Source organism: Sapajus apella, unplaced genomic scaffold, assembly GCF_009761245.1.
Source record: "Sapajus apella isolate SASKATOON/1434 unplaced genomic scaffold, GSC_monkey_1.0 scaffold14, whole genome shotgun sequence".
In the NCBI taxonomy this organism is placed as follows: domain Eukaryota; kingdom Metazoa; phylum Chordata; class Mammalia; order Primates; family Cebidae; genus Sapajus; species Sapajus apella.
The window spans coordinates 3117514-3143124 of NW_022436954.1; the positions used below are offsets into that span (position 1 = coordinate 3117514).

The 25611-nt window shown below is 51.8% G+C and overlaps 1 protein-coding gene and 1 pseudogene across 4 annotated transcripts; both read left to right on the top strand.

Moving 5' to 3' along the window:
• The first annotated feature begins 7419 nt into the window (after positions 1–7419).
• On the top strand, positions 7420–17660 carry CUNH11orf24 (chromosome unknown C11orf24 homolog). Of its 3 annotated transcripts, none has more exons than XM_032282594.1 (4): positions 7420–7564; positions 10947–11144; positions 15168–15342; positions 16132–17660. In XM_032282594.1, exons 3-4 carry the CDS (start codon positions 15267–15269, stop codon positions 17352–17354), a joined length of 1299 nt encoding a protein of 432 aa, XP_032138485.1. In that variant the 5' UTR covers positions 7420–7564; positions 10947–11144; positions 15168–15266; the 3' UTR covers positions 17355–17660. The 3 variants fall into 3 exon arrangements, with proteins under 3 accessions (XP_032138485.1, XP_032138483.1, XP_032138484.1); XM_032282592.1 differs by lacking the exon at positions 15168–15342 and adding an exon at positions 9534–9695 and having other exon boundaries at positions 7432–7564; XM_032282593.1 differs by lacking the exons at positions 7420–7564; positions 15168–15342 and adding exons at positions 7859–8703; positions 9534–9695.
• Positions 17661–19658: 1998 nt separating this feature from the next.
• On the top strand, positions 19659–20245 carry LOC116554507 (annotated as a pseudogene). Its single transcript, XR_004270220.1, has one exon. The product of XR_004270220.1 is annotated as a transmembrane protein 54 pseudogene (transcript).
• Positions 20246–25611: the final 5366 nt, after the last annotated feature.

A 25611-nucleotide genomic window follows, 5' to 3' on the forward strand; every position in this document is an offset into this window, starting at 1 on the left:
TCTAATTTAGAATATTTAGAATTGTTACATCTTCCTGGTGAGTTGAATTTTATGTCATTATGAAGTGACCCTCTTTCTTTCTTTCTTTCTTTTTTGAGAAGAGTCTTGCAGTGGGACGATCTCGGCTCACTGCAAACTCCGCCCCTGGGTTAAAGAGATTCTCCTGCCTCAGCCTCCAAAGTAGCTGGGATTACAGATGCGTGCCACCACACCTGGCTAATTTTTGTATTTTTAGTAAGGACAGTGTTTCATCATATTGGGCAGGCTGGTCTCGAACTCCTGACCTCATGTGATCTGCCTGCCTCAGCCCCCCAAAATGCTGGGATTACAGGCATGAGCCACCATGCCCAGCTGGTAATTGGTGACTTTTTATGGCTGGATAGTGTCCATTTCAAAGGTGTACCACAATTTGTATATCCATTAATTCACCCATTGATTGACATTTGGGTGTTTCCAGTTGTGAAATAAAAAGAAATATATGCCGGGCGCGGTGGCTCAAGCCTGTAATCCCAGCACTTTGGGAGGCCGAGGTGGGTGGATCACGAGGTCAAGAGATCGAGACCATCCTGGTCAACATGGTGAAACCCCGTCTCTACTAAAAAAAATACGAAAAATTAGCTGGGCATGGTGGTGCGTGCCTGTAATCCCAGCTACTCAGGAGGCTGAGGCAGGAGAATTGCCTGAACCCAGGAGGTGGAGGTTGCGGTGAGCCGAGATCGCGCCATTGCACTCCAGCCTGGGTAACATGAGTGAAACTCCGTCTCAAAAAAAAAAAAAACCAAAAAAAAGAAATATATAAGTGGCCTCTACCCCCTGTTCCTGGCTCGCAGCTTCTAAAGCCCTTGGAATCTCAGGAGTGGTCATGGTGTCTTTTTATATGCTAATGAGACAACTGGTGTGGCTGGGGACCCCCTAGATAGCTTAGGAGGGGTCTGGTCACCACAAAGACCAAGGCATGATCACAGGGCTGGAACTTTCAGCCCCACCCCACCTTCCCACTTCTTGGGAGGGAAGACAGGCTGAGATTGAGTTAATGACCAATGGCCAATACTTAATAGATCACACCTATGTAATAAAGCTTCCATAAAAGTCTAAAGGCCGGAGTACAGAGAGCGTCCCGGTTCACGAACACAACCATGTGCCAGGAGCATGGTGCACCCTCAGCTCCCCGGGAACAAAAGCTCTTGGGTTCAGGACCCTTCCAGACCTTGCCCTATGCATGTCTTCATCTGCTGTTCATTTGTATCCTTTATATTAAATCGGCAAATGGAAGTAAGATATTTCCCTGAGCTCTGTGAGCTCTAGCAAATGACAAAGCTAAGGAGGAGGTCGTGGGCCCCTCTGATTTGTAGCCAAGTCTCACAGAAGTGTGGTAACCGGGGGACCCACAACTGAAGCAGGGACAGTCTTCTGGGACTGAGCTCTTAACCTGTGGGGTCTGTGCTAACTCCAAGGAGTCAGTGTGAGAATCGAATTAAATTGTAGGAGACCCATTTGTCATCCGCAGAGAATTGCTTGGTGTGGAAAATCCACACGTTGGGCTGGGCACAGTGGCCCACACCTGTAATCCAAGCACTTTGGGAGGCCGAAGAGGGAGGATTGCTTAAGGCCAGGAGTTAAAGGCCAGCCTGGGCAATGTAGTGAGATCCCTGTCTCTACCAAAAATTAAAATAAAAACAGCTGGGCATGGTGCACACCCACAGTCCCAGCTACTTGGGAGGCTGAGGTGGGAGGATGGCATGAGCCTTGGAGGTCAAGGCTGCACTGAGCCATAATTGTACCACTACACTCCAGCCTGGGTGACAGAAAAAGATACTGTCTTGAAAAAAAAAAAAAAAGAAAGAAAAGAAAAGAAAACTCACACATTGGATGTCAGAAATGTTGTGAGTAAAACAAGCTTTTCCTTTACCAGTTTTGGCAATTATGAATACAGCTGCTATAAACACTTCCTGCAGATATTTGTGTGGACATATGTTTTCATTTGTCTAGGGTGAATACCCAAGAGTGGGCCTGCCGGGTCATGAAGCTGTACGTTTAACTGGCAACTGTATTCCAAAGTGGGTGGACCACTTTCCACTCCCACCAGCAACTCTATAGGAGTTCAAGCTGCTCTGAGTCTTCACAGTTACTTGGCATTTTCATTTTGGGCCGGGAAGGGGGTTGAAAGGAGCTCCCAGGACACTGGTGCCGCTCTTGCTATCTGAATGCTCATTACACAGGGGGTTCAGTTTACGAAAATTCATCGATCTGTAAACTTGTATGTGCACTTTTCTGTAGGTACGCTAATCTGTATAAAAACTGTTTAAACCATATAAAATATGTGTGAACTAAATTAAGTAACAATTTATTGTAATTAACATGCTTTAAAAAAATGAAATAAAGAAACCCTCAGAGTAAATCCGTAGCCGCCTGGTTTCATAATCCTTAAGAATCCGCCCCCGCCTCCCACCATCCATAGTTAATATCCGAAAACCAAATTAATACTTCTGAACTTTATAAGAGACATGTCAGGAGACTCAATCCAATAATGCATGTTTAATTTTATACCTATCCTCATCCATCATTCACTTTTATTCTCAAAATTCTCATAATTGTAATATTCTTAGTTTTGTGTTCAGAACATAAAAATAAACCTTCTATTTTCAAATAATGACAATAAAGGGTGGAGTGTGAAGGGGAGTGCTGGCTTCCTCCTAAAAGGGAACTCCCTTTAATGACAGAGAACAGCTCCTTCCAGAGGGAGACAGTTTCCCTTGACAAGGGAAGGGCTTCTGCCTGGTGTGACAGGGGCGGTACTGGGGAGGGGTTCGGAATGGTTTGGGACTCAGGGACTTCAAGTCATTCCAAACCTCTAGAGAACCCTCTTCCAAAAACCAGAGTCCTGCTTTTTTGTAATCAATAATAGTAACAATGGGGCCGGGTGCAGTGGTTCACTCCTGTAATCCCAGCACTTTGGGAGGTCGAAGCAGGCAGATCACCTGAGATCAGGAGTTTGAGACCAGCCTGGCCAACATGGCAAAACCCCGTCTCTACTAAAAATACAAAAATTAGCTGGATGTGGTAGCGCACACCTGTAATCCCAGCTACTAGGAAGGCTGAGGTGGGAGAATCACATGAACCCAGGGGTAGGAGGTAACAGTGAGCCGAGATCGAGCCACTGCAAACCAGCCTGGGCAGCAGAGCGAGACTCCATCTCAAAAACAAAAACACAACAGTGGCTAATATTTATTCAGTCCTCTCTGTGTAATGCCCCGTTATGAGCAATTTACATGCACTTACATATCAATGAATTCCCATAACCATTTGATGAGGCAAGTCCTATTACTCATCCATTTTAGCATACAGTTGATTCTCATGATTCATAGATTCCATATTTGCAAATTCACTTAGTAGCTAAAATTTATATGTAAACCCCTTCCCCACACATACACAAATCAATACTTGCAGTGCTTCTGAGGCCTTCTGAAGCCTGCACGTGCCATGTGCCTGGAGTGGGGAAATCCCAGTCACCTTGTGCTGGAGTCCCTGGCTGAGACCCAGCAAAGGCGTTCTCTCCGCCCTCCTTTCTGCTAGTCTACTGCAAACAAGTGTCCTTTTCTTGGTCTGTTTAGCACCATATTTTTGGAATTTTTTGCTTTTTTTGGTAGCGATTTTGCTTTACTTTATTTTATTTTATTTTGAGATGGAGTTTTGCTCTTGTTGCCCAGGCTGGAGTGCAATGGCGCGATCTCAGCTCATTGCAACCTCCACCTCCTGGGTTCAAGTGATTCTCCTGCCTCAGCCTCCCGAGTAGCTGGGATTACAGGCGCAAGCCACCACGCCCAGCTAATTTTTGTATTTTAAGTAGAGACGGGGGGTTTCACCATGTTGGCCAGACAGGTCTCAAACTAGCAACCTTGGGTGATCCACTTGCCTTGGCCTCCCAAAGTGCTGGGATTACAGGCACGAGCCATCGCGCCGGGCCGATTTTGCATTTTTAAATGGCCCCTCACACATAAGATTAAAGTATTATCTAGTATTCCTCAGTGTAAAAGGCTGTGCGCTGCCTTAAGGAGAAAATACATGTTAGATGTGCTTTATTCAGGCATGAGTTACATGCTGTCGTCTGTGGGCTTGATATCACTGGGCTGGGGAGGTGCCCAAGCGCAGGTGGGTCCTTGATCCCAGGCTCTTGACATCATTTCAAAAAGGAATTCAAGGATCAGTCAGAAAATAGTGAAAGTACAGAGATTTATTACAAAGTAAAAAGTTCATACTCAAGACAGAGGATCGCGGGCCTACTCAAGAGAGAGTCTAGCAATGGTTTGGGGTTTCTACCTTCATGGGTTTCTTTAATCAAGATGTGGAATATTCATGAAAATTCCTGCGACAAGGTGAATATTTCTTGGAACAGTGGTGTCACCATTTTTGTGCCAAATATGAGTGTTCCTGGAACTGTCGTGGTGCTGGTGGTTGCGTGTTTAGTATGTTAATGAGCACATAATCAGGTCCTAGGGGAAGCCTAGGTCAAACCCAGCGCCATGTTGGGTCCAGCCAGTCTTAGCCAGCTTGGTTCATAACTTGGTTTTTCAGGGTCTTAGCAGACCATAGCCTCTAGCCATGTGAAACTGCTGCCTGGAATTTAATTCTCCTGTGACCACCCTGTATTATTCCTGTCTCATTTTCAATGTTAACGAGTCAGTAACAGACATCAAATAAGGCTTCTTTTTGTTCGTTTTTGGTTTGATTTGTTCGAGATGGAATCTCGCTTTGTTGCCCAGGCTGGAGCACAATGGCACGATCTTGGCTCACTGCAGCCTCCACCTCCCAGGTTCAAGCGATTCTCCTGCTTCAGCCTCCCAAGTAGCTGGGACTATAGGTGTGTGCCACCACGGCTGGCTAATTTTTGTATTTTTAGTGGAGATGGGGTTCAGTCATGTTGGCCAGGCTGGTCTTGAACTCCTGACTTCAGATGATCCACCCGCCTCAGCCTCCCAAAGTGGTGGAATTACAGGTGTGCGCCACAGCATCTGGCCTCAATAAGGCATCTTTAAACAGAAACACACAAAAAAAACAAAGTAATGTATTGATCGGTTGATAAAAATGTGACCAGAGGCTCACAGGAACCTAACCCTGTATCCTCCCTAGGAGCTGTGGTTTCTAAGGACCAGTATCCACTGCCTGTGTACTGGGTGACTTTATTCAACATAACTATGGCAAATACCAGAATTGACTATGACAAAACTGAGGTACAGAGCCTAAGCCTCATGTTTGTCACTCAGCAAAAAAGTGAAGGAGCCAGGATTTGAAGTTAGGCAGTGTCATTCTAGAGCCCTAATTTTCTTTTCTTTTCTTTCTTTTTTTTTTTGAGACGGAGTAGTCTTGCTCTGTCACCAGGCTGGAGTGCAGTGGTGTAATCTCGGCTCACTGCAACCTCCACCTCCTGGGGTCAAGCGATTCCCCTGCCTCAGCCTCCCGAGTAGCTGGGATTACAGGCACATGCCACCACGCCCAGATAACTTTTTGTATTTTAGTAGAGATGAGGTTTCACTATGTTGGCCAGGATGGTCTCGATCTCCTGATCCACCCACCTTGGCCTCCCAAAGTGCTGGGATTACAGGGGTGAGCCACCTCGCCCAGCCTCCACAACCCTAACTTTCAAATGTGGTCTCTAGCAAGGTCTTACACTCAAATAACATTGTAAATTCAACTCTGAATAGCGGAGCTGTCTCAGCCTCCCAAATAGCTGGGACTACAGGCACATGCTGAGTTCATTCAGCTATTTCTGCACAGAAAGCACCTGCAATGATCTGTACCCCAAGACAAAAAGTGTAGGATATAAGTGTATCACTCGCTATTTTATCCACAGGCCTCAGAAGCAGCTGGTCTGTTAGGTTTTACTCTCCATAACTTAACTCCACAGAACAGTTACGCAGTTCCCAGAGCTGTGCCTTCGATGGACACTAGGTTCCAGGTGACCCCAAAGATGCTATCAGAGAATATGACTTTCCCATGGGAGAGGCTGAGTTTCCCTGTATGTTGGACCATCTCAGCCGGATATTTCTGTTGTCAGAAACCCATCAGTAACACTCTAGACTGGAGATCAGCAAATATTTTCTGTGAAGGGGTAGAGAGTAAATATTTTAGGACTCGTGAGCCGTATAATCTGCTACAACTAGTCGACTGTGCCCTTTCATCAAAAAGGCAGCCACAGACAATACCTAATGAAGAGGCATGAGTCTGTTGCAATAGATCTTTATTTATGAAAGCAGATGGAGGGCCAGCTGCCCAGCTGCTCTAGAGAAAAGGAGGAGCTGTGTCTTATCTTTTTAATTTCAGCCCCAGCAGTAAAAATTGTCCCTATGGCCCAGCGTAGTGGCTCACACCTGTAATTCCAACACTTTGGGAGGTTGAGGCAGATGGATCACGAGGTCAGGAGTGCAAAACCAGCCTGTCCAATATGGTGAAACCCCAGTGAGGCTCTGTCTCGAAAAGAAAAGTCCCTATGTTGCCAAAGAGGAAATGAAAACACAGAGAGCCACAGTCATTTTTTTTTTTTTTTTAGACAGAGTCTTGCTCTGTCGCCTAGGCTGGAGTGCAGCCTCACCCTCTCGGGTTCAAGCAATTCTCCTGCCTCAGCCTCCCGAGCAGCTGGGACTACAGGCGCACGCCGCCATGCCGGGCTAACGTTCTGTATTTTAGTGGAGACGGGGTCCTGAGCTCGGACAATCCGCCCGCCTCGGCCTCCCAAAGTGCTAGGACTACAGGCGGGAGCCGCCGCGCCCCGCCCGCAAAGCCTATTTCTAACCAAAGTCAGGTCCCACGCGCTTCCCTCTACGTTGCGTTTTGCTCCTGCTATCCCAGGTCTTACAATCACAGAGCACTTGATGAGACCGTTTCCGCGTCCGTAAAATGGGGCGAAGTTCTTCACTGTGCTATTGCGGCATTAAGCCACTGGACCTGAAGGCACGGGCGTGGCACGCTGCGGGTGCACAGAAACGCTCGCTGCCACCCTAACTCTAACTATCCGGCACCCCAGCGCCCCGCCAGGGGCTGGAGAAACCAGGGAGGTAGCGGAGGAACGCGAAGGGCGTGTGCCCGCGAAAGGTCTCAACAGGCGTTTCGAGGTCGCCTCTTCAGGCTCGGCCGCCGACGAGGTGCGTCTGAGCTCACCCAGCCCAACCCGGGCATCCTGGGACCCCAAGACCGCAGCGGGCACAGCTGGGCAGCCGAGCCCTGGGAACGCCCACTTCCGCCACAGATCTGCTCAAAATAGCTCTTTCTGGCGGCTCGTATTCGGTGGCCCGAGCCGGCCCCGGGGAGGCGGGGCCTGGGCGCAGACACGCCCCGCCCCCTTCCGTCTCGCCTGAGTTCGCGACAGGCTCCGCCGCAGCCGCTCCCCGCCCCGGCCAGGCCGTCAGCCCTGCCCCTCGTGACGTCATTTCCGGAGCTTGGGCGGAGCCCGGGCAGGGCGCGCTGCCTGGAGCTGCCTGGGCTGAGCTGCGAGCCACGTCTCCGCGCCCGGTCTCGGGCTCCTTCCTACCGTTTGAGGGCCGCCGGGCGGCCGCGGGCCTACCGCGCCCGGGTAAGGAGCTCGCGCTGCCGCCCGGGGAGCTGCTGTCAGGGCTCCCTGACCGGCTTGGGACTGAGAGACAGAGGTGGCGGGCAGGAGGAAGGTTGGATGGGGCACGAGGGGCAGGGAGAGAGTGAGTGGGGCTGAGAGAGGCAGGGGGAGCGGCGGAGGGGCACGCACGGAGTCCAAGACGCGGAGGAATGCGGGTGAGGAGAGAGGAGAAACGGAAGGAGTCAACTGGGTGCCGAGCATGGCTGGGGGGCGCAAGAGGCAGGAGGAGGGAGGAGGGCTGGAGGGGGTCCCCGACTGGAGAGGAGGCCCCCTTGTCCCATTTTGGAAGCAGAATGGGGACACTCGTATGGGGGGCGCATTTCCCTGGGGTCTTTTCCTGGACAAGTCCAGGCCGGGACTGGACCCCAAGAAGTGTTGCCCTTAGAGAGTTGAGTGACCCGGACCTATCCCGCAAACCCTCTCTCTACCTGGGTGGAGGTTGCGCATTCTCCCAAATTCCCTCCCCTGCCCATCTGTCTCCTTGCCAGCTTCTCCCTTTCGAGTCACTTAGTAGCCCCCATGTGGTTGCTTAGGATGTGCACGTAACCTTTAGGCTGATAGGAGGATCGGCCTCCTCATGCGTGGTTTGCCACAAGAAATAATCATCGTGCTTCGAAATCTGATTTTAACAACTTGCAGCTATCCATTGTTCCAGGAAAATCTCTAAAATTTTAATAAAATCAGAAAGGAAAATATTTAAAATACAAATGTTTCCATTTATAAAGCGGATCTGCCTAATGGACAAAGGAATGTCAGAGCTACCCACGTTAATCAGCAAAAACTAGGCCCTAGCATTCAGCTGTGATACCGAAACTCCCAGAAACCTGGAAGCAGGCAATGTAGTTAATGTAATGTAATAAATATCCAATGATCCAGGTTCCCATCTGCCACGGAGTCACATCCTTTGAACTACAGGACAATGTCTATATACACAAAGCCATAGGTCTGTGTTCCTTGGGCTTCTACTACCAAAGTTCAGCGAGGTGACGCGTCAGGGTTAGGTGGCTTCTGTTTGCCCTGTATTTGTTTTTGCAGTTCCTACTCCTTGGTATCTGTAGCTTGCCTAACTTGGAGTGGGGACCTGGCCATGTTGCTGCTGAGTGAGTCTTAATATATTGCCTGATAGAATGTGGGGGTAACTGCTGTGGTCCTTTACCAAGCTTCAGGATTACTTGTGTTGGGTCTTTGGAACCTCTCTATGCCAGAAAAAGGAATTAAGCTATTTCTTTTCCTTTTTTATTTTTTTAAGAGATGGGGTCTCACTGTGTTGCCCAGGCTGAACTCAAACTTCTGGCCTTAAGCAGTCCTCCCACCTCAACCCCTTGAGTATCTGGGATTACAGTCATGCAGCACCATGCCTGGAGTCCAGTTGTGTGTAACTTGCATAAATTGCCCTACATATAACAAGCCAAGGTTGAGAACACAAGAATTCAGACCAGATGCCTTGGGAGGCATCTCAAGAACACAAACCAGAAAAGGATAGGGAGATTGACACACGGGGGCACAGTCTGGGGTGCCTTTCTCATGGAGTGTCACCTGCCTCAAGGGAGTGCCCTGCGGCACCTTCCTTGCAGATCCTATGGGGAGCTGATCCCTGAAGAAGGGAACGCCCAATGCCAGCCTAACCTTCCATCTCTCCAACTTAATACAAACTTCATTCTCTCTTGCTCATTCCCCTGTTGCCCCTGGGGTCTCTCTCTCCATTTGTTGTGGTCTGAGACCTTGATCTACCCAGCCTCCTGGTACCAGATAATAATGAGAATAACTGGGCGGACCCCGAGACCCCCCCACCCTAATTTTGGCCTGAAGTCTTTGCAGGGGAAACAGATATTTTAAATGTTGTTAGTGGTTGTCCATCGTGAGTCAGCTTATAGAGATGACCACAGGTCCCCACATGGGATCTTGACATTTAGAATATTCGGTTGGAAAGTGGAGCCAGGACCATAGCAGAGGCATGAAATCACAGTACAACGAAGGTATGTTCGTGACTACACAGTGGCCAATTCCTGCTTCTGTGGGAGTGACCACCAGCCCTACTGCCTGGGAGGGAGGAAGTGATGACGGGATCCAGCAGAAGTTTCCTGAGAAACCCGTGGAGTGTCCTGAGATAGCGTTGAGAACGTGCTCTGCGTGTGTGCTCTCATGTTTGTGTGTGTGATTTTGTGTGTGTGTGCATGTGCACGTGTGACTGCATACATGTGGCATGTGTACCTGTGCAGATGGACATGCGTGGAGCTGTATGCACACAAGTGTGTGTGACTGAGTGCACGTGTGTGGCTCTGTGTGCACACGTGGCATCTGTGTTGGGAGCAGGCCCATGGTGGTCCTTGATATCACCACCTACTGATACCTGCCCATGATAGGAGGTGACGAGCTCTTTCTGTTATATCCTGAGTTCTCCTTAAATATTCATCAATGAGAGAATAATTCATGCTGGTGAAAGTCTTTGCATTATGGCTGTATGCCTGGATTCCTACAAAGCTTTGGTTAGCTCCAAGGAAAATGTCCCTCCTGGTATATAGATCATGTAGTCTCTAAGTTATCAAAATCAATGTGTGACACTGTGTCAGGTGGGATAACTCTGTGCCTTTCTGCCTAGTGGCTTAAGGTACTTGAAGAAAATAAGCTGTTTTCTTTCCTCGGAGCCTTTCGGAAATGTTTTCCAAAAGTGATACGTGCTTGTTCAAAAAAAAAGATATGAAGTAGAGAATAAAAATCACAGGTGAATCCATTCCTCAGGGATAATCATTAACATTATAGTTCAAATCATTCCAGACCCTTGAATAAACGTCTGTTTTAACAAAATAGGATCGTGGTGCACCTGCTTCTGTGTAACCTGCCTTGTTCATTTATTGATGCATGCTGTAGCTTCCCATATCAATAAGTAGAAATGTATGTATTTTTAACAGTTGCCTTAGTATTTTATCTATCAATGGAGCCATACTTTACAGAACTATTCCAGTGTTTTACTCTTTCTAAATAATGCTGTGAGAATTATCTTTGTAAATCATCTTTGGACATCTGTCTGAGTGCTTCTTTAGAAGAAACTGCAGCAGAAGTTGCTGCATCAGAAGTTTTTGTTTGTTTGTTTGAGACAGAGTTTCACTCTTGTCGCCCAGGCTAGAGTGCAATGGCGCAATCTTGGTTCATTACAACCTCCGCCTCCTGGGTTCAAGCAGTTCTCCTGCATCAGAAGTTTTGACATTGAAAGCTTTGATCCATGTTGTTGTTTTCCCAGTATAATGAATGACGTATTGAATGCTGCTCTTTCTGTGCCTCCCTCCTCATGGAATTTCTCCCTATGCCTTTCCTAAGAAATGTGGACTTTTTTTTCAATCCCTAGATGCGTCTGTTCCCAGAGCGGAGAGTCTACCTTCATCTCACATGTGCCACAAAGGATGGCATGGCCCAGGAGTGCCCCACCACGTGGCTTTCACCCCCTGCAAAGCCAGATCTCACCCGACAACACAGTGCCAAGCCCACAGCTCTCCAAGGAGAAAGATGGCCCAGGCTGGGAGCATGCCCTTAGCAGCGGCCTCTGGTGAGTGTCTAGGCCCTTCAGGCTGGGCCTGCCTGTTAGGTGATGGGACAGTGAGCCCAGAGGGAGCTTTGCAGGGTCACCAGAGGGTCAAGGGAAAAGGAAAGACAGCCAAGCCTTATTGTAACCAAGGGAGGCTCAGTCTGTTGCCCTTAATTGTCAGAGGCCCTGCCTCCCCCCACCTTTTTTTTTTTTTTTTTTTAATTTTTGAGACAAGGTTTGGTTCTGCTGTCCAGGCTGGAGTGCAGCGGTGCAATCTTGGCTTACTACAACTTCTGTCTCTGAGGTTCAAGCCATCCTCCCAACCTCAGCCTCTCGAGTAGCTAGGACTACACATGCACACCACCACGCCCGGCCAATTTCTGTGTTTTCTGTAGAGATGGGGTTTTGCCATGTTGCCCTGGCTGGTCTCTGACTTGTGAGCTCAACCCATCCTCTGCCTCGGCCTCCCAGAGTGCTAGTATGAGGCATGAGTCATTGCATCTGGCCAGGTGGCCTTGTCTTCTGAGTGGACTGGGGTGGTGGCCCATGGACAGCATGGGGATCACACGATCCCCTGTGACCCTCTTCGGCTTTGTGACACAAATGCAAGTTACCTCGGAAGGTTGTCCCTGACCTCGGTGATGCTGTGGCACTCACAGCAGCCTCCTCTGTGCTGCGGGGAGGCTGCGCCTCACTGATGCAGAATGGTGGAGGGGTGCCTCTTAGCAGAAGATGACGAGGGGCTGTCCCACCCAGGAAGGAGAAGGTCTTTGTCTGTTTTAAGGCAAGGAACTGGACAGGAAGACGGGAAGGAGGAGGTTCATTCAGTAGATTGAGTCTGATCCTCCCTGCTGTAGCTGGAACACTAGCTGTGAAGCTGGCTGAAGTGCTAAAGCAGGGGCTGGCAAGTTGTGGCCAAATCCTACCTACTGCCTGTTTGTGTAAAGTTTTATTGGGACACAGCCGTGCCACCATTCATATCTATTTCAGGGCTGCCTCTGTACCATAATAGCAGAATTGAGTAGCAAAAACACAGACCGAACGGCCCACAAAGTCTCAAATATTTGCCATCCTGTTCTATGTAGAGAAAGTGTGCTGACCCCTGTCCTAGAGATTTGTAGTGAGGGGGCAGCAAAAGGCCCAGGCCTGGGGTACATTCAGGAGCCAAGACCCTCCTCACCCATAAGAAGCCCCTGCCATATTGTCTCACCTTTAACTCACCCAGAGGACGTCAAATCCTGGGCTCAGGCCTGGGCAACATCTGGAACCCAGGGCCATAGCATTTTAAAGGTGTTCAGTAGATGTTGCTAGCCCAAGAGAGAGCCGTTTAAATATGCGTGTTTACCAGAAGCCCAGCTGCACTGCCTTGCCCATGGAGGATTGTGAGTTCTTTGTGCCCGAAACCTTCCAGTTTCAGTTCTGCCCTGCATGATGTTGGTCAGTTTCTTCTCTCCCCATCCCCCCCAGCTTTTTTTCTGTCAGAACAAAGAATGCTTTTTGCACTCTAGATCTGTGGTTCATAAGACCAAGTAATTTTTCTAAACCCATAACCCATCAGGAACCCTTACAGACCATTTTGAAGAGAAAGCACCATTTGAAGCTAGAAAAAAGTTAGTGACTCTTGAAAACAGACTGGAAGTCTCATGGAACACACCAGCCTTCCAGAGAAGTGCGTGCTCAAAGGCCTCTCTCCAGCCCTGGGGCAGCTTCACAGCGGTCCCGGGGATTACGGGAGGCAGAAAGCCACCCGGGGGCTTTTTGTTGCAGAGTTGCTGCTTTTGCAGCTAGAAGTGCTTCTTGGGTGGGCCGCTGACTAAGCCAGGCGCCATGCTAGGTCCTTGCCCGAATGATCCCATGTCACTCCCATGCGGCTCAGCAGGTCTCAGAGGTCCTGTGGCTGCGCACGTCACTTGGTTAGTGAGCTTGGAAGCTGGGGTTGGAACCCAGGCAGTGCTGTTGGCTGCTGCCTGTACTGCTGGTCTCCCACTCCCCCGCGTGGTCCCTTGTCCCTGTTGTTGTAGCTTCCTCAAGGGAACGGCAGTGAACGCTGAAAGAGCTAAAAGGCAGCTCCTGCCAGTCATGCACTCAGTGGCCCCTTCTTCCCTGAGTGACCAATGGGCAGCTCGCCCAGCACCCCCAAGACCCAGTCTGCCTGCCCCTGTGCAGCTGGGGCCCCACCTTGCTGTGGGCTGCTGCCAAGGGCTGCTTTCCTCATGACTGTTTCCATTATTTTATCTAAAATAATGAATCAATCAAACCAAATCATTTTTTTTTTAAATATGTTAAGGGCCAGGCGCAGTAGCTCATGCCTGTAATCCCAACACTTTGGAGGCCAAGGTGGGAAGATTGCTTTAGCTGAGAAGGTGGAGACCACCCTGGGCAACATAGAGAGAACCCTGTCTCTACCAAAAAACAAACAAACAAACAGAAGTTATAGCCAGGTGTGGTGTCATGCGCCTCTGATCCCAGCTGAGGTGGGAGGATCACTGGAGCCTGGGAGGTCAAAACTGTAGTGAGGTACGGTCTTACCACTGCACTCCAGCCTGGGCAGCAGAGCGAGACCCATCTCAAAAAACTAAAATAAAAATGTGTTAAGGCTTCTGCATCACTTCTGTGGAGCATTAGAATGAAGGAGAGGGCTTTGCTTTATGGCAATTTGGGGCAGCTGTGGAGACCACTGCAGTCTTTGAAGAGGGGAAGTCTCTCATTCTCATTCACTCGCGCTTTCATTCACTGAGAGACACCCTCTGTGTTAGGTGCCTGGACTGCTGCCCCTCACTGGCTGCCCTGCCTCCCCGCTTGCCAAAAGCACCTTCCTGTTCTTGCCTAAGGCCCTGTAGGGACTCCAATCCCCCTACTGTGAAATCCAAACTGCCAGGTGGCTCCTGGGAGCTCCTAGCACTCTCCAGACTAATCCCCATCTCACCACGCCCTCCCTTGCCTCTGACCCTGCTGTCGTCATCTGCTGCTCCCTCTCCACCTGCCCGCCCACCTCCACCAGGTGGATCCCCACCCAGCTTTCAGAACACAGCCCAGGTGTCGCTTTCCAGGAAGCCTTCCTTGTCATGCCCACCACACCACCACTGGCTGAACTGTGTCCTCTGGGCCCCTGTGGCACCCTGTCCTCTGGGGCCCAGCCATCCTTGGGGCCTCTGTCCACATGCTGTCTCCTCCCTGCTTCCCATCACTGAGTCACACTCTGTGCAATGCATGTGCCAGCCTGCAGTCACCTTTTTTCTCCAGGACTGCAGGTCCCTGGAGAAGAGGTTGTGTGTTTTTCATCTTTTTGTCCTAAGTGTACTGCCTGGCACATGAGTAAACACTCAGTAAACATTGGATGAAAGGATGGATGGATGGGTGGGCAGGTAGATGGATGGATGGGTGGGCAGATGGATGGATGGGTGGGTGGGTGGGTGGATCAATGGATGGATGGATGGATGGATGGATGGATGGATGGACTTATGGATGGACAGATGAGTAGATGGATAGAAAAGTGGATAGATGGGTGGGTGGGTGAGTGGGTGGATAGATGGACTTATGTAGGGACAGATGAGTAGATGGATAGAATAGTGGGTGGATGGATGGATGGATGGCCAAATAGTATCTCCCAGGTGAAAGGCACAATCACCTCTCACAGGGTGCACATGTGGTGCATTAGGCTTGATTTGTAATCTGCAGACCATAGGAGAAGTTGAGGAGGAAGACTTGACCAGTCTTGGTGATGAGAAGGCCTTCACCCTATGAACACAGCCAAGTCTTAGCCCTCTCTCCTGCTCTTTTAAACACTGAACTCTAGGATGGGAGAATGGGAACTTTTGCAGGTTGAGACTCAGTGAAATCGGGTCAAGAAGTGATCAGGTGCAAAGCACAGGGCAGATCATGACTGCACCATGCCTGAGGTCTTCCTGGCACCAAGCCCTGGTCTCAGCACTTGGCTCAGTCTGCACCTTGGACCCTGCCAGAGCCTCCACAGCAGGTGCTCTCAGGCAAGGCTGTGTGTTGCTGGCCAGAAGCCTTCTGACCAGCATGCTTTCTTGACCACAGATCCCTTGGCCAAGCAGGAGGGAACCATTAGCAGCCTGAGGAGCTGGCTGGCTGGGAGCCTCAGGGACTGCCCAGCCTTGCTTCCAGCTCACCCGCAAGATGTGGACAGCGCTTGTGCTCATTTGGATTTTCTCCTTGTCCTTATCTGAAAGCCATGCGGCATCCAACGATCCACGTAAGTGAGAAAGCTGTGTGACTGCTGGACGGGCCCACGGTAGCCACAAAGCATGCTGAGCCCATGAAAGCAGCGTCTGCAAACCCAGGCCAACGCGTCAGGAACCCCAGCCCTCCCAGGTGCTGGGCAGGGAAGGGTTGTCAGGCCAAACTTCCTTCTCCAGGGCCATGGTGGGCAAGGAGCCCCCCAGCAGGACCAGGCAGCTGAGCCCTGAAAGGTTTGCTTGCTTGGCCTGCAAGATTTGATGTCATCTCTAAATTGAATCTTCACTGGGGAGTTGGTTTCTTCATACATCAGATGTTTAGCTGCGTTCCCACTCTGTGCCATTCATTTCCAAGAATTCCTGCAGTGAATCCTTTCACAAAGCCAAACATCCTTTTATGATGTGAATATCTGTGCGACAATTTCTTTGCTTTGTAAACCTGGTGTGCGTTCAGTGGGCCTTTAGTGGTAAATCACACCTGTTGTGTGAGACTTTTACTTTGATGTTTTGGGCATTGGATCAAATAGTGTAGCTCTGAAGCCTTCAACGGGCAGGGGGTTCAGAGAGGGCAAAGAAGCTTTAAAATCATATTGACAAGGGCTTTTTCAATGGGCTGCATGCCAACCATGGGAAGAAAGATGGGGAGGAAGCACATTCATGCGTCACCTCCCCTGACTCCAGCTGGGCTGAGGAGGGGGCTCCACAGAGCCAGCCTGCGGGGCAGGGTGGAAGCTGATCCCCAAGCAGTCCCCCTGCGCATGATTGAACATGATTCTGTCTCTTTTTCTCTTTTTTCTGACTTTAAGGCAACTTTGTCCCTAACAAGATGTGGCATGGATTAGTGAAGAGGAATGCATCTGTGGAAACAGTTGATAATAAAATGTCTATGGATATAACCATGGCAGCACCTTCTCCTGTCACGCTGACCACAGGGACTTCCACAGCCCACCTCAACTCTATAGAAACCACACCAGAGGACACAAGCAGGACAGATGTGGGTGAACCAGGAACTTCAGGAGGTGCAGCTGATGGTGTGGCCTCCAGCGCTCCAACGACTGCGGCTTCCAGCACTTCCAGGTCTGCGGCCTCCAGCGCTCCCACGACTGCGGCTTCCAGCACTTCCAGGTCGGCGGCCTCCAGCGCTCCCACGACACTCACACCGCCTGGGCCCACGTCCCTGTTCACAGGGCAGACCCCATCTACTACCGCTGCTGGGCGCCCATCTCTCAGCACAGCCCTCATACAAGTGCCAAGTAACAGCTCGTCGCCAAGAGCAGCAGTCCTGGCCACATTGGCCACGCGTGCTCAGACTGTAGTGACCAGAGCAAACACGAGCAGCCCCATGAGCACTCCCAGTCCTTCCGAGTACATGACCGGTGACACCACGGCAAGCCCTACACCCCCTACACATCCCCAAGCACAAGTTCCCACTCGCCAGGTGTCAGTGGACCAGCCCATGGTTAACACAACAGATAGATCCACACCGCCCTCAAACACAACTCTGGAGCCCACTACCACCCACTCTGTGGCTTTGGTGTCCCCCGTAGTGGTGACCACCCCCAAGCCACAAGCCAAGGAGTCAACTACCAGCACAGTGCCAGCACCTCACATTAGCCCAGTCCCTAAGGTGGAGGCCACGTCCCTCACAACACAGCCAAGCCCCACACCATCTACCCCAAGGGCCACTGGGCCACGCACACCCCAGGCACCGGAGCAGGTAGAGACTAAAGCCCCACCAGGTACTGACTCCACTGCACCAACACCCAGGAGCTCAGGGGACCCTAAGATGCCAGCCACGGACTCATGCCAGCCCAGCACCCAAGGCCAGTACCTGGTGGTCACTACCGAGCCCCTCACCCAGGCCGTGGTGGACAAAACGTTCCTCCTGGTGGTGCTCTTACTCGGGGTGACCCTTTTCATCACAGTTTTGGTTTTGTTTGCCCTGCAAGCCTATGAGAGCTACAGGAAGAAGGACTACACCCAGGTGGACTACTTAATCAACGGGATGTACGCAGATTCCGAAATGTGAGGGCGGCGGGGCCTGGCGGGAGGCGGGCCCCTTCCTCGTCCTTTCCTTTTGCCTTTGAGACCAAACCAAGTGCTTCCAAATTCTTTTGGTGCAATTTAGGAGATATGCCAGATGCTTAAACACATTTCATTGCTGTCAGATAATTCCATGATCACTAAAGAGTTGCTGCTTTTTTCATATTTATTTTTGTAAATGATCCTGTGCGCAGCAGCAGCTAGGGGTTCCACCTCAGGGTGGGGTGGGCAGAGCCCTGTGCCCCCAGGTGTCAGAGCCTGACCTGATTAAAGGACTGACTGCTCTCCGCAATCGTGTGGGTGCATCCTCTCCTCGGGGAAGCTTCCTGCCACGCACGTGGCGGGGTTTTCTGTAAACATGCAACATCACTCGGCACCCTAGAGGTTGAGTGTCCTGGCCACTGTCTTGGGCTTCTTCCTGGTATCCACCCTCATGCCGGTGCTTGCTGGGAGGCTCCTGGGCTCCAGAAGAGGACACAGCCAGCATCTTTAATCCTTTCTGACATGTTCGGTGATGAGCCACCTGGAGCCGGCTTTGGGGGTGAGGGAGCTGAATTCAATGCATCACCCCCATGGTGTGGCCAGCTCCACCTGAGCCTGCGCAGAACAGAATTCGTGATCCTGCCCCGCTCGTGAGGTGGGGTCATTATCGTTAGTCCTGAATAGGCCAAGTCCCTTGCTCCAGGTCACCCGGAACCCCAGGGGCAGGCCTGGGATTCCACCCCAGAGGCAGGCCTGGGATTCCACCCCAGAGCCCACTCCAGGACAATTCCCCTGGATTCCAGACTCCCCATCCTGAACAGCAGCCAGAGTCAGCACTTGCTCTGTGCTTGTGATGTGCCTGCCCTGTCTCTGTGCTGTGTGTGTGTAACCTGCTGCATGTGCGTGTGTGTAGCCCGCTGTGCATGTAACCTGCTGCATGAGTGTAACCTGTTGTGTGTGTAACGCACTGCACATGTGTGACCTGCTCTGTGTGTGTGTGTGTGTAACCACTGCGTGAGTATAACCTGCTGCACATGTGTGACTGCCACATTGCCTCAGCCCCAGGAGATCAGCATGACAATCTCCATTTTGAAGATGGGACCACTGAGGCATCAAGCAAAGTCACCCCGAGAGGGCCAGAGTCAGGATTGAACCCTGGTCCTAGAGTCCCAGCTCTTTGTGTAACTAGGTTTCTTTACCACCTGCCCAGCCTGAGCTTGGCCTTCCATCCTTCATCTACCTACCTGCCCAAGGCAACAAGAGCTGATGGGCCACACATGGCCAGGGCATCCTGTAAGGCCATGTTCTCAGGCCAGGTCTGCAGCTGCTGAGATCTGGAACAAGCAATGGAATGTTCTGGAGCTCAGCCTCTTCCTCTGGGAAATGGGGAGAGACAGAGCAGCATGTGTTCTAAACATGGCAGTGCAGGGCCCCGCCCAAAAAGGGTCACAGAGTTGGCTGTGGCTTCTCAACCACCTGGCGCTGAGGGAGAGCCAGTCTTTGTCCGGAATCTCTAGTCCCCCGCTCACTGAGATTGTCCTGGGCTGGGTCTGGGTGTCCAGCTTCTCATGTGAATTCACCCGCTCCAATAAGGATGTCAAAGGCTAAGACAGTAAACTCCCAAACCCTTTCAAATCACTTCAAAACCGAGGTTAGAGAAATACCAAGGGCCTCTGCTGGGCACCTCTACATCCAGGGAATATGCCACAAGGATCCACAGAGTCAGCCAGTTTCCCCACCCGCCAGGGCCCCAATTCTTTTTTTTTTTTTTCTTTTTTTTACAGAATCATGCTCTATTGCCCAGGCTGGAGTGCAGTGATGCGATCTCAGCTCAGTGTAGCTTCTGCCTCCTGGGTTCAAGTGATTCTGCTTCAGCCTCCTGAGTGGCTGGGATTACAGGCACACACCACCATGCCTGGCTAATTTTTGTATTTTTAGTAGAGACGGGATTTTGCCTTGTTGGCCAGGCTGGTCTCAAACTCCTGACTTCAGGTGATCCACCCGCCTCAGCCTCCCAAAGTGCTGGGATTTCAGGTGTGACCCCCCCTCCATCCTTGGGGGTCCTATTCCAAACCCTCTGCCATTGTTCTCTCTTGGACAGTGTTCCTCTTGGACCACAGGTGCCTCAAACTCAGCATCCAAGGCCGAGCTCAGCATCAGCCCCCAGGAGTGTGTTTGGCCCCAGGGGTCCTCCGTGTACCTAATGGCATCCCCACGTGGGCTACCAGAAAATGCTTCCCCCTGAGTCCAATCGACCATCCTTAAGGTTCCTGTACTCTGGCCGCTTCACCTGTCCTGACCCCAAATTTCTGCTCTTCTCTCTCTGACCTGTGCCCTTGGCCTCTTGGCCTCCATAGCCGTGACCTTCGCCACCCAGGGCAAGGCATTGCTGCCTGCCTGCACTTTTGGGAGCTCTGAACTACTGGCCCTCGCACCTGACTGTCCCTTCGACCCCACACGCATTTATAGTTCCAGCCTGTGCCTCTGGGGCATTGCCCTAGTGCTCTGCGTGGCGGAGAACGTGTTTGCTGTGCGCTGTGCTCAGCTCACCCACCAGCTGCTGGAGCTGAGGCCCTGGTGGGGGAAAAGCAGCCACCACATGGTGCCGGAGAGCCCAGAGCCGGTGGAGAGCTGTGACCTGCTGAGCTGCACCAGCTCGGAGCCTCTGACCCTCTGAGAGATGATGCCTTGCCCATGGCCACTGGGACCCACGGCCACTAGGACCCTGCAAACAACTCTGCTCTGTGACCAGGCCAGGATTCCTGGAGCTGGCCTGAGAGGGCTCAATGGACTATCGGGGACCCAAGTGGGGCTTTCAACCCCCTCCCGTACCACCCAGGCCACTGCACTGAAATGAGACTTTATTCTGAAATTATTAAAAAGAACAGAGATGCTAAAAAAAAAAAAAAAAAAAAGGCCTTGGGCCCTGCCACCAACTGCCTGTCCACTCTGCTCCCAGACAGCTTGGCACATCTGTCTTCCACCCTGCAGCAAGGTACCCCTCAAAACACCAACCTGACCATTCTCGTCCTTGCCCAAAGCCCCACATTCCTCTGCCCAGCACTGCAGGCCCACTGCAGCCCCTGTGGACCGCCTCGCCAAGCAGAACTCTAAGTGCCTCCATCACAGACCTGTCCAAATCCAGGGGTCGCGGGCTGTCTCTTCCCTGCCTTGGAGGCCATCAGACTGCAAGGTAAGCCAGGTGCTGTCCTGGTTTACACAAAGTCCCATTCAACTCAATTTATCAAGTGCCTAGTGAGCACCTACTGTTTGCCAACCCACGGGGGATTCAGAGATGATGTGTCCCAGGAGCCCGCGGTGCAGTGGGTGAGACCCCGCCTCGTGAGGAACACAATGAAGGTGAGAGGTGGGCTCAGAGAAGGCACCTCCCCAACCGTGGGGAGCTTAGAGACCTGGGAGCCCCGCCTTCAGGCCTTCTGTTCCTGCGGCAGGGGCGGCGGTGGCTGACCCAGGGCCTGGCGCAGCACTGGCACACAGGAGGTACACAGTCCCTAACTGATGGGTGAGAGTCCGCACGGAACGTACCAGAGGGCCAAACAGAAGTGAGAGTCCGATTCGGGGCTTGGACCCCAAAGGAGCTCTCTTTCCTTCAGGGTGAGGAAACTGAGGCACAGAAAGGCCAAGTTGCTTGGCCAAGGTCATCCACCAAGCAATGGCAGCACAGGATTCTCACCGGGTCTGTCTGTTCTATCTGCAAATGTTGGAGGTGGCTCCGGAGCATGCGGCTTCAAAGCCCTGAGAGCCTCCGCAGCCAGACGAAAGCCAGCCAGTTTATCTAGGGGCAGCCCCCCATCTCCCAGAGGAGGAAGTCCAAGGGCTCCCCCTAGTGGCGGGCGAGGCTCCCTGCCTTCTTTTTTTTCTTTTTTGAGACGGAGTTTCTCTTTTGTTGACCAGGCTGGAGTGCAATGGCACAATCTCGGCTCACTGTAACCTCCGCCTCCTAGATTCAAGCGATCCTCAGTCTCCCGAGTAGCTGGGATTACAGCTGTGAGCCACCACGGCCGGCTAATTTTTTGTATTTTTAGTAGAGATGGGGTTTCACCGTGTTGGACAGGCTGGTCTCAAACTCCTGACCTCAGGTGATCTGCTCACCTTGGCCTTCCAAAGTGCTGGGATTACAGGTGTGAGCCACTGCGCCCAGCCCCTCCCAGCCTTCTTCACCAGCCCTGCTGCTGGCCTTGGCCAGAGACACCCTCCCACCCTTCTGCCCTCTGCGCTTATCACTCCTGTTTGCAGGAGGAAACCCCTTAGTGTGCTCCCCTGACACCAGGGAGCCTTCCTGGTTACTCCACACCGGGGAACTCTGGCCCTCCTCGGTTGTTCCAGGCCAGGGGCTCGGCTCCCACTGTGGGATGGATTGTTCTAGGTGGAATTAGAACATTTGTGCCTGTAACTGTCTCCCACCAGAAGAAATCCATGAGTTCAGAGAATGCAATAAACTCACAGGCAGCCCCCGGGGCCTCCATCCCAGAACCGACCAGCTGGGTTAGCTGGGACGCACCATGCCCACACTCAGCCACAATTTCTGTATCTACAACTTTGCTTCAAGATCCAGCGCAGTGACTGACAAGAGCCGATACGTTCTTGAGCAGGGAATACGTGCGGCTGTCGTTGAATGCTCTGTCGTTGCGGTCTTCCTGCTCCCCACGCCAGCCCGACTCCTCCTCCGCACAGCAGCCAGAGGATATTTTAAAAACACAACTCAGCTCCTAATACTCCCCTGCACAGCTCCCTCTGATGGCCTCGCACTGTGAGCAGGAAACAAAATCCAAACATTTGAAGTGAAAACACAGATGAGAAACCAAGGAAATGCGGGATCCAGGCAGAGAGGGCAGCAGTGCAGAGCCTCCAGGTCAGATCCAAGGCCACAAGTGCGAGGAGAGAAGGATCCCGGGGACAGTAGGAGAGATAGGCCGAGGCCAGGGGACAGCAGCGGGGGAGGAATGGGGCCAGCCCAGGAATGCGCAGGGGAGTCACGTTATCCAGTTCAGAGTTTAAAAGATTATTCTGGCCGGGCACGGTGGCTCAAGCCTGTATTCCCAGCACTTTGGGATGCTGAGGCGGGTGGATCAAGAGGTCAAGAGATCAAGACCATCCTGGCCAACATGGTGAAACCCCATCTGTACTACTAAGAATACAAAAAATTAGCTGGGCGTGGTGGCACCCGCCTGTAGTCCCAGCTACTCGGGAGGCTGAGGCAGGAGAATCGCTTGAACCCGGGAGGTGGAGGTTGAAGTGAGCCGAGATTGCACCACTGCACTCCAGCCTGGCGACACAGCGAAACTCTGTCTCAAATAAAGAAAGAAAGAAAGTGGAATGGTGGAGGGATCATTTCTGGGGGAAGGGAAGGAGTGAACCCTGATTCTCAGTGCTTCACACAGGAATTCATTTCATCCTTGCCACAGCCCTGTGAGATGCCGTGCCATTAACACCGCCCCCGCTTCAGAGGGGAAGTAAGGCCTGGAAAATTCATGAACCTGCCCACCGTTACGCGTCGCACAGCAAGTAGGTGACCCCAGCTTCTACAATGTTGTCACTAGACTATGCTGCCTTTTTTTTTTTTTTTGAGATGGAATCTCGCTCTGTCTCCCAGGCTGGAGTGCAGTGGCATAATCTTGGCTTGCTGTAACCTCTGCCTCCTGGAATCAAGCAATTCTCCTGCCACAGCTTCCTGAGTAGCTGGGACCACAGGCACCCACAAACATACCCCCTTAATTTTTGTATTTTTAGTAGAAACGGGTTTTTGCCATGTTGGCCAGGCTGGTCTCAAACTCCCAACCTCAAGTGACCTGCATGCCTCGGCCTCCCAAAGTGCTGGGATTACAGGTGTGAGCCACCGCGCTCAGCCTGTACTGCCTCTTGATGAGGGGGTGTAGGATTTGGGGAGAAGGTGGGCCAGAAATCAAGAGTTCTGCTGCGGGTTGTGACGGCAGAGATGCCTGTTGGACGCCAGGCAGACACTGGGCGTGAGTCTGAAGCTCAGGGATGGTCCCCGCAGGACAGGTAGGGGCTTCACCACCGCTCCGAATGGTGAGAACCAGTACTATACCCGCTTTCAGATGAGGAAATAGAGGACAGGGAGGGTAGGTGACTTGCCCAAGGTCACACACAGGTAAGGGATGGGCCCAGCCCACCTGACTCCTGAACCCCGACTTCACCGGTGCTGCGTGGTCCGGGCACACACCGATTGAAGGCAAGATGCATGCCCCCGCGGGCAATCCGGCTTCCGGAGTGAATTACTCACTGTCTTTTGGCAAGGCCTACGGAGGGGCCTAGTACCACTTTGCTGACTGTGGAGATGCCCACTCGGACGGGACCTGGCAGGAGGACAGCAGGCATGAAGACGTTTGGGTGAGCAGAGAGAGCCACGGGGTGGCACCAAGGGGGTAGGCACAGCGCGTGCGGCCCCGGGGCCCTATACCTGGAAATGCCTGAAGAAGGAAGACTCCACCCCAGCCTCTGGCCTTTCTCCTGAATCTCTGGGAGACCCCAGCTCAGGCTCTGAGAGGCCCAGAGAACAAGTCCGTAAACACGGAGCCGTTCTTTGTCTCAGGGAGACTGGCTACAAGGGACAGAAACCTCAGGCCATCCCAAAGAAAGGGGATTTGCTGCAAAGACAGAATGAGAGCCAGGCCTCCTGGGGGCGGGTCTGCTCCTCTCCCTCCCGCTGCTTTCTGCACGTCTCTGCTCTCCTCTCTGCAGAGGGCCTACCTCCCCAAACCTCCCCAAACTCTGAGGGTCTGCTTTCCCCAAGGGGCTCTGACCATAATCTCGGCTCCAACGGCCGCCCATTTAAGCTGCCTGCCCAACTTCCAGGGTCCTCTGTGATCCAGTCCACCGTGGCCACGAGGTTGTCCCTAGCGAGCTGTCACAGCCCAGCTGTTCAGAGAGGGCTGTGGGCCAGGCGCAGTGGCTCAGCCTGTAAACCTAGCACTTTGGGTGCGAGGCAGAAGGATTGCTTGAGCCCAGGACTTTGAGACCAGCCTGGGCAACACAGCAAGACCCTGTCCCTACAAAAAATAAAAACTAGCCAGGCCTGGTGGTAGTCCCAGTTCCTCGGGAGGATAAGGCAGGAGGATGGCTTGGCCCCAGCAGGTTGAGGCTGCAATGGACTATGGTCCCACCACTGCACTCTAGCCTGGGTGACAGAGAAGACCCTGTCTCAAAAAGAAGGGGAGGATGTGGACAGAGAAGAAAGGAGGTGCACAGCTTGGGATCTCTGCCAGGCCCTGAGCTGAGCTCTGGGACACGAAGGTGCAAAGAAAGTGCTTCCTGCCTTCCAGGAGTTACAGTGGGGAATTCAGATAGTGACAGTGACAGGCAGACCGCGGGGCCAGAAAAATGGTGCTCTAAGGCCCCACTCAGAAGCTTCACTCAGCACAGGCACTCTGCAGGGCAACTGGCAGTGGCATTAAGACTAAAGATGTGGCCAGGCACGGTGACCCACGCCGGTAATCCCCGCACTTTAGGAGGCTGAAGTCAGGAGTTCAAGACCAGCCTGGCCAACATGGTGAAACCTCATCTCTACTAAAAATACAAAAAATTAGCTGGGCGTGATGGTGGGTGTCTGCAGTCCCAGCTACTCTGGAGGCTGAGGCATGAGAAACACTTGAACCTGGGAGGTGGAGGCTGCAGTGAGCCAAGCTCATGCCACTGCACTCCAGCCTGAGTGACAGAGCAAGACTTTGTCACAAAAAAAAAAAAAAACAAAAAACAACTAAAGATGCAATCACACGTCTTGGTCTTTGCCCTATAGAAGCACACATGGAGGCGCCAAGGAGAACATCATTATTTGGGATGGCAAAACATTTTAAAAGCTCTAAATCATCTACAGTGGTGCTAATACGAAGTACCAAACAACAGCTCAGAGAATGAGCTAGAACTCCATGTAACAGAATTAGTAGTTTTCCAAGACATAAGCAAAGAATAAGAAAGGTTGCTGAGAAGTACAGTACAGTATTGCTTGCATTAGTTACCGATTGCTCCAGAATGATATTACCACAGATTTAATCATTCAAAACAGCCCACATTTATCACCTCAGTTTCTGTGAGCCAGGAATCTGAGTGTGGCTTAGCTGTGTCTTCCAATTCAGGGTCTCACAGACTTTTCATCAAGGTGTCATCGAGGGCTGCCGTCTCATCTGAGGCTCACCTGGGGAAGGATCTGCTTCTAAGCTCACGTGGTTGTGGGTAGCATTCAGTTCCTTGCACAACCGCAGCCTGAGGGCTTCAGCTTCTCA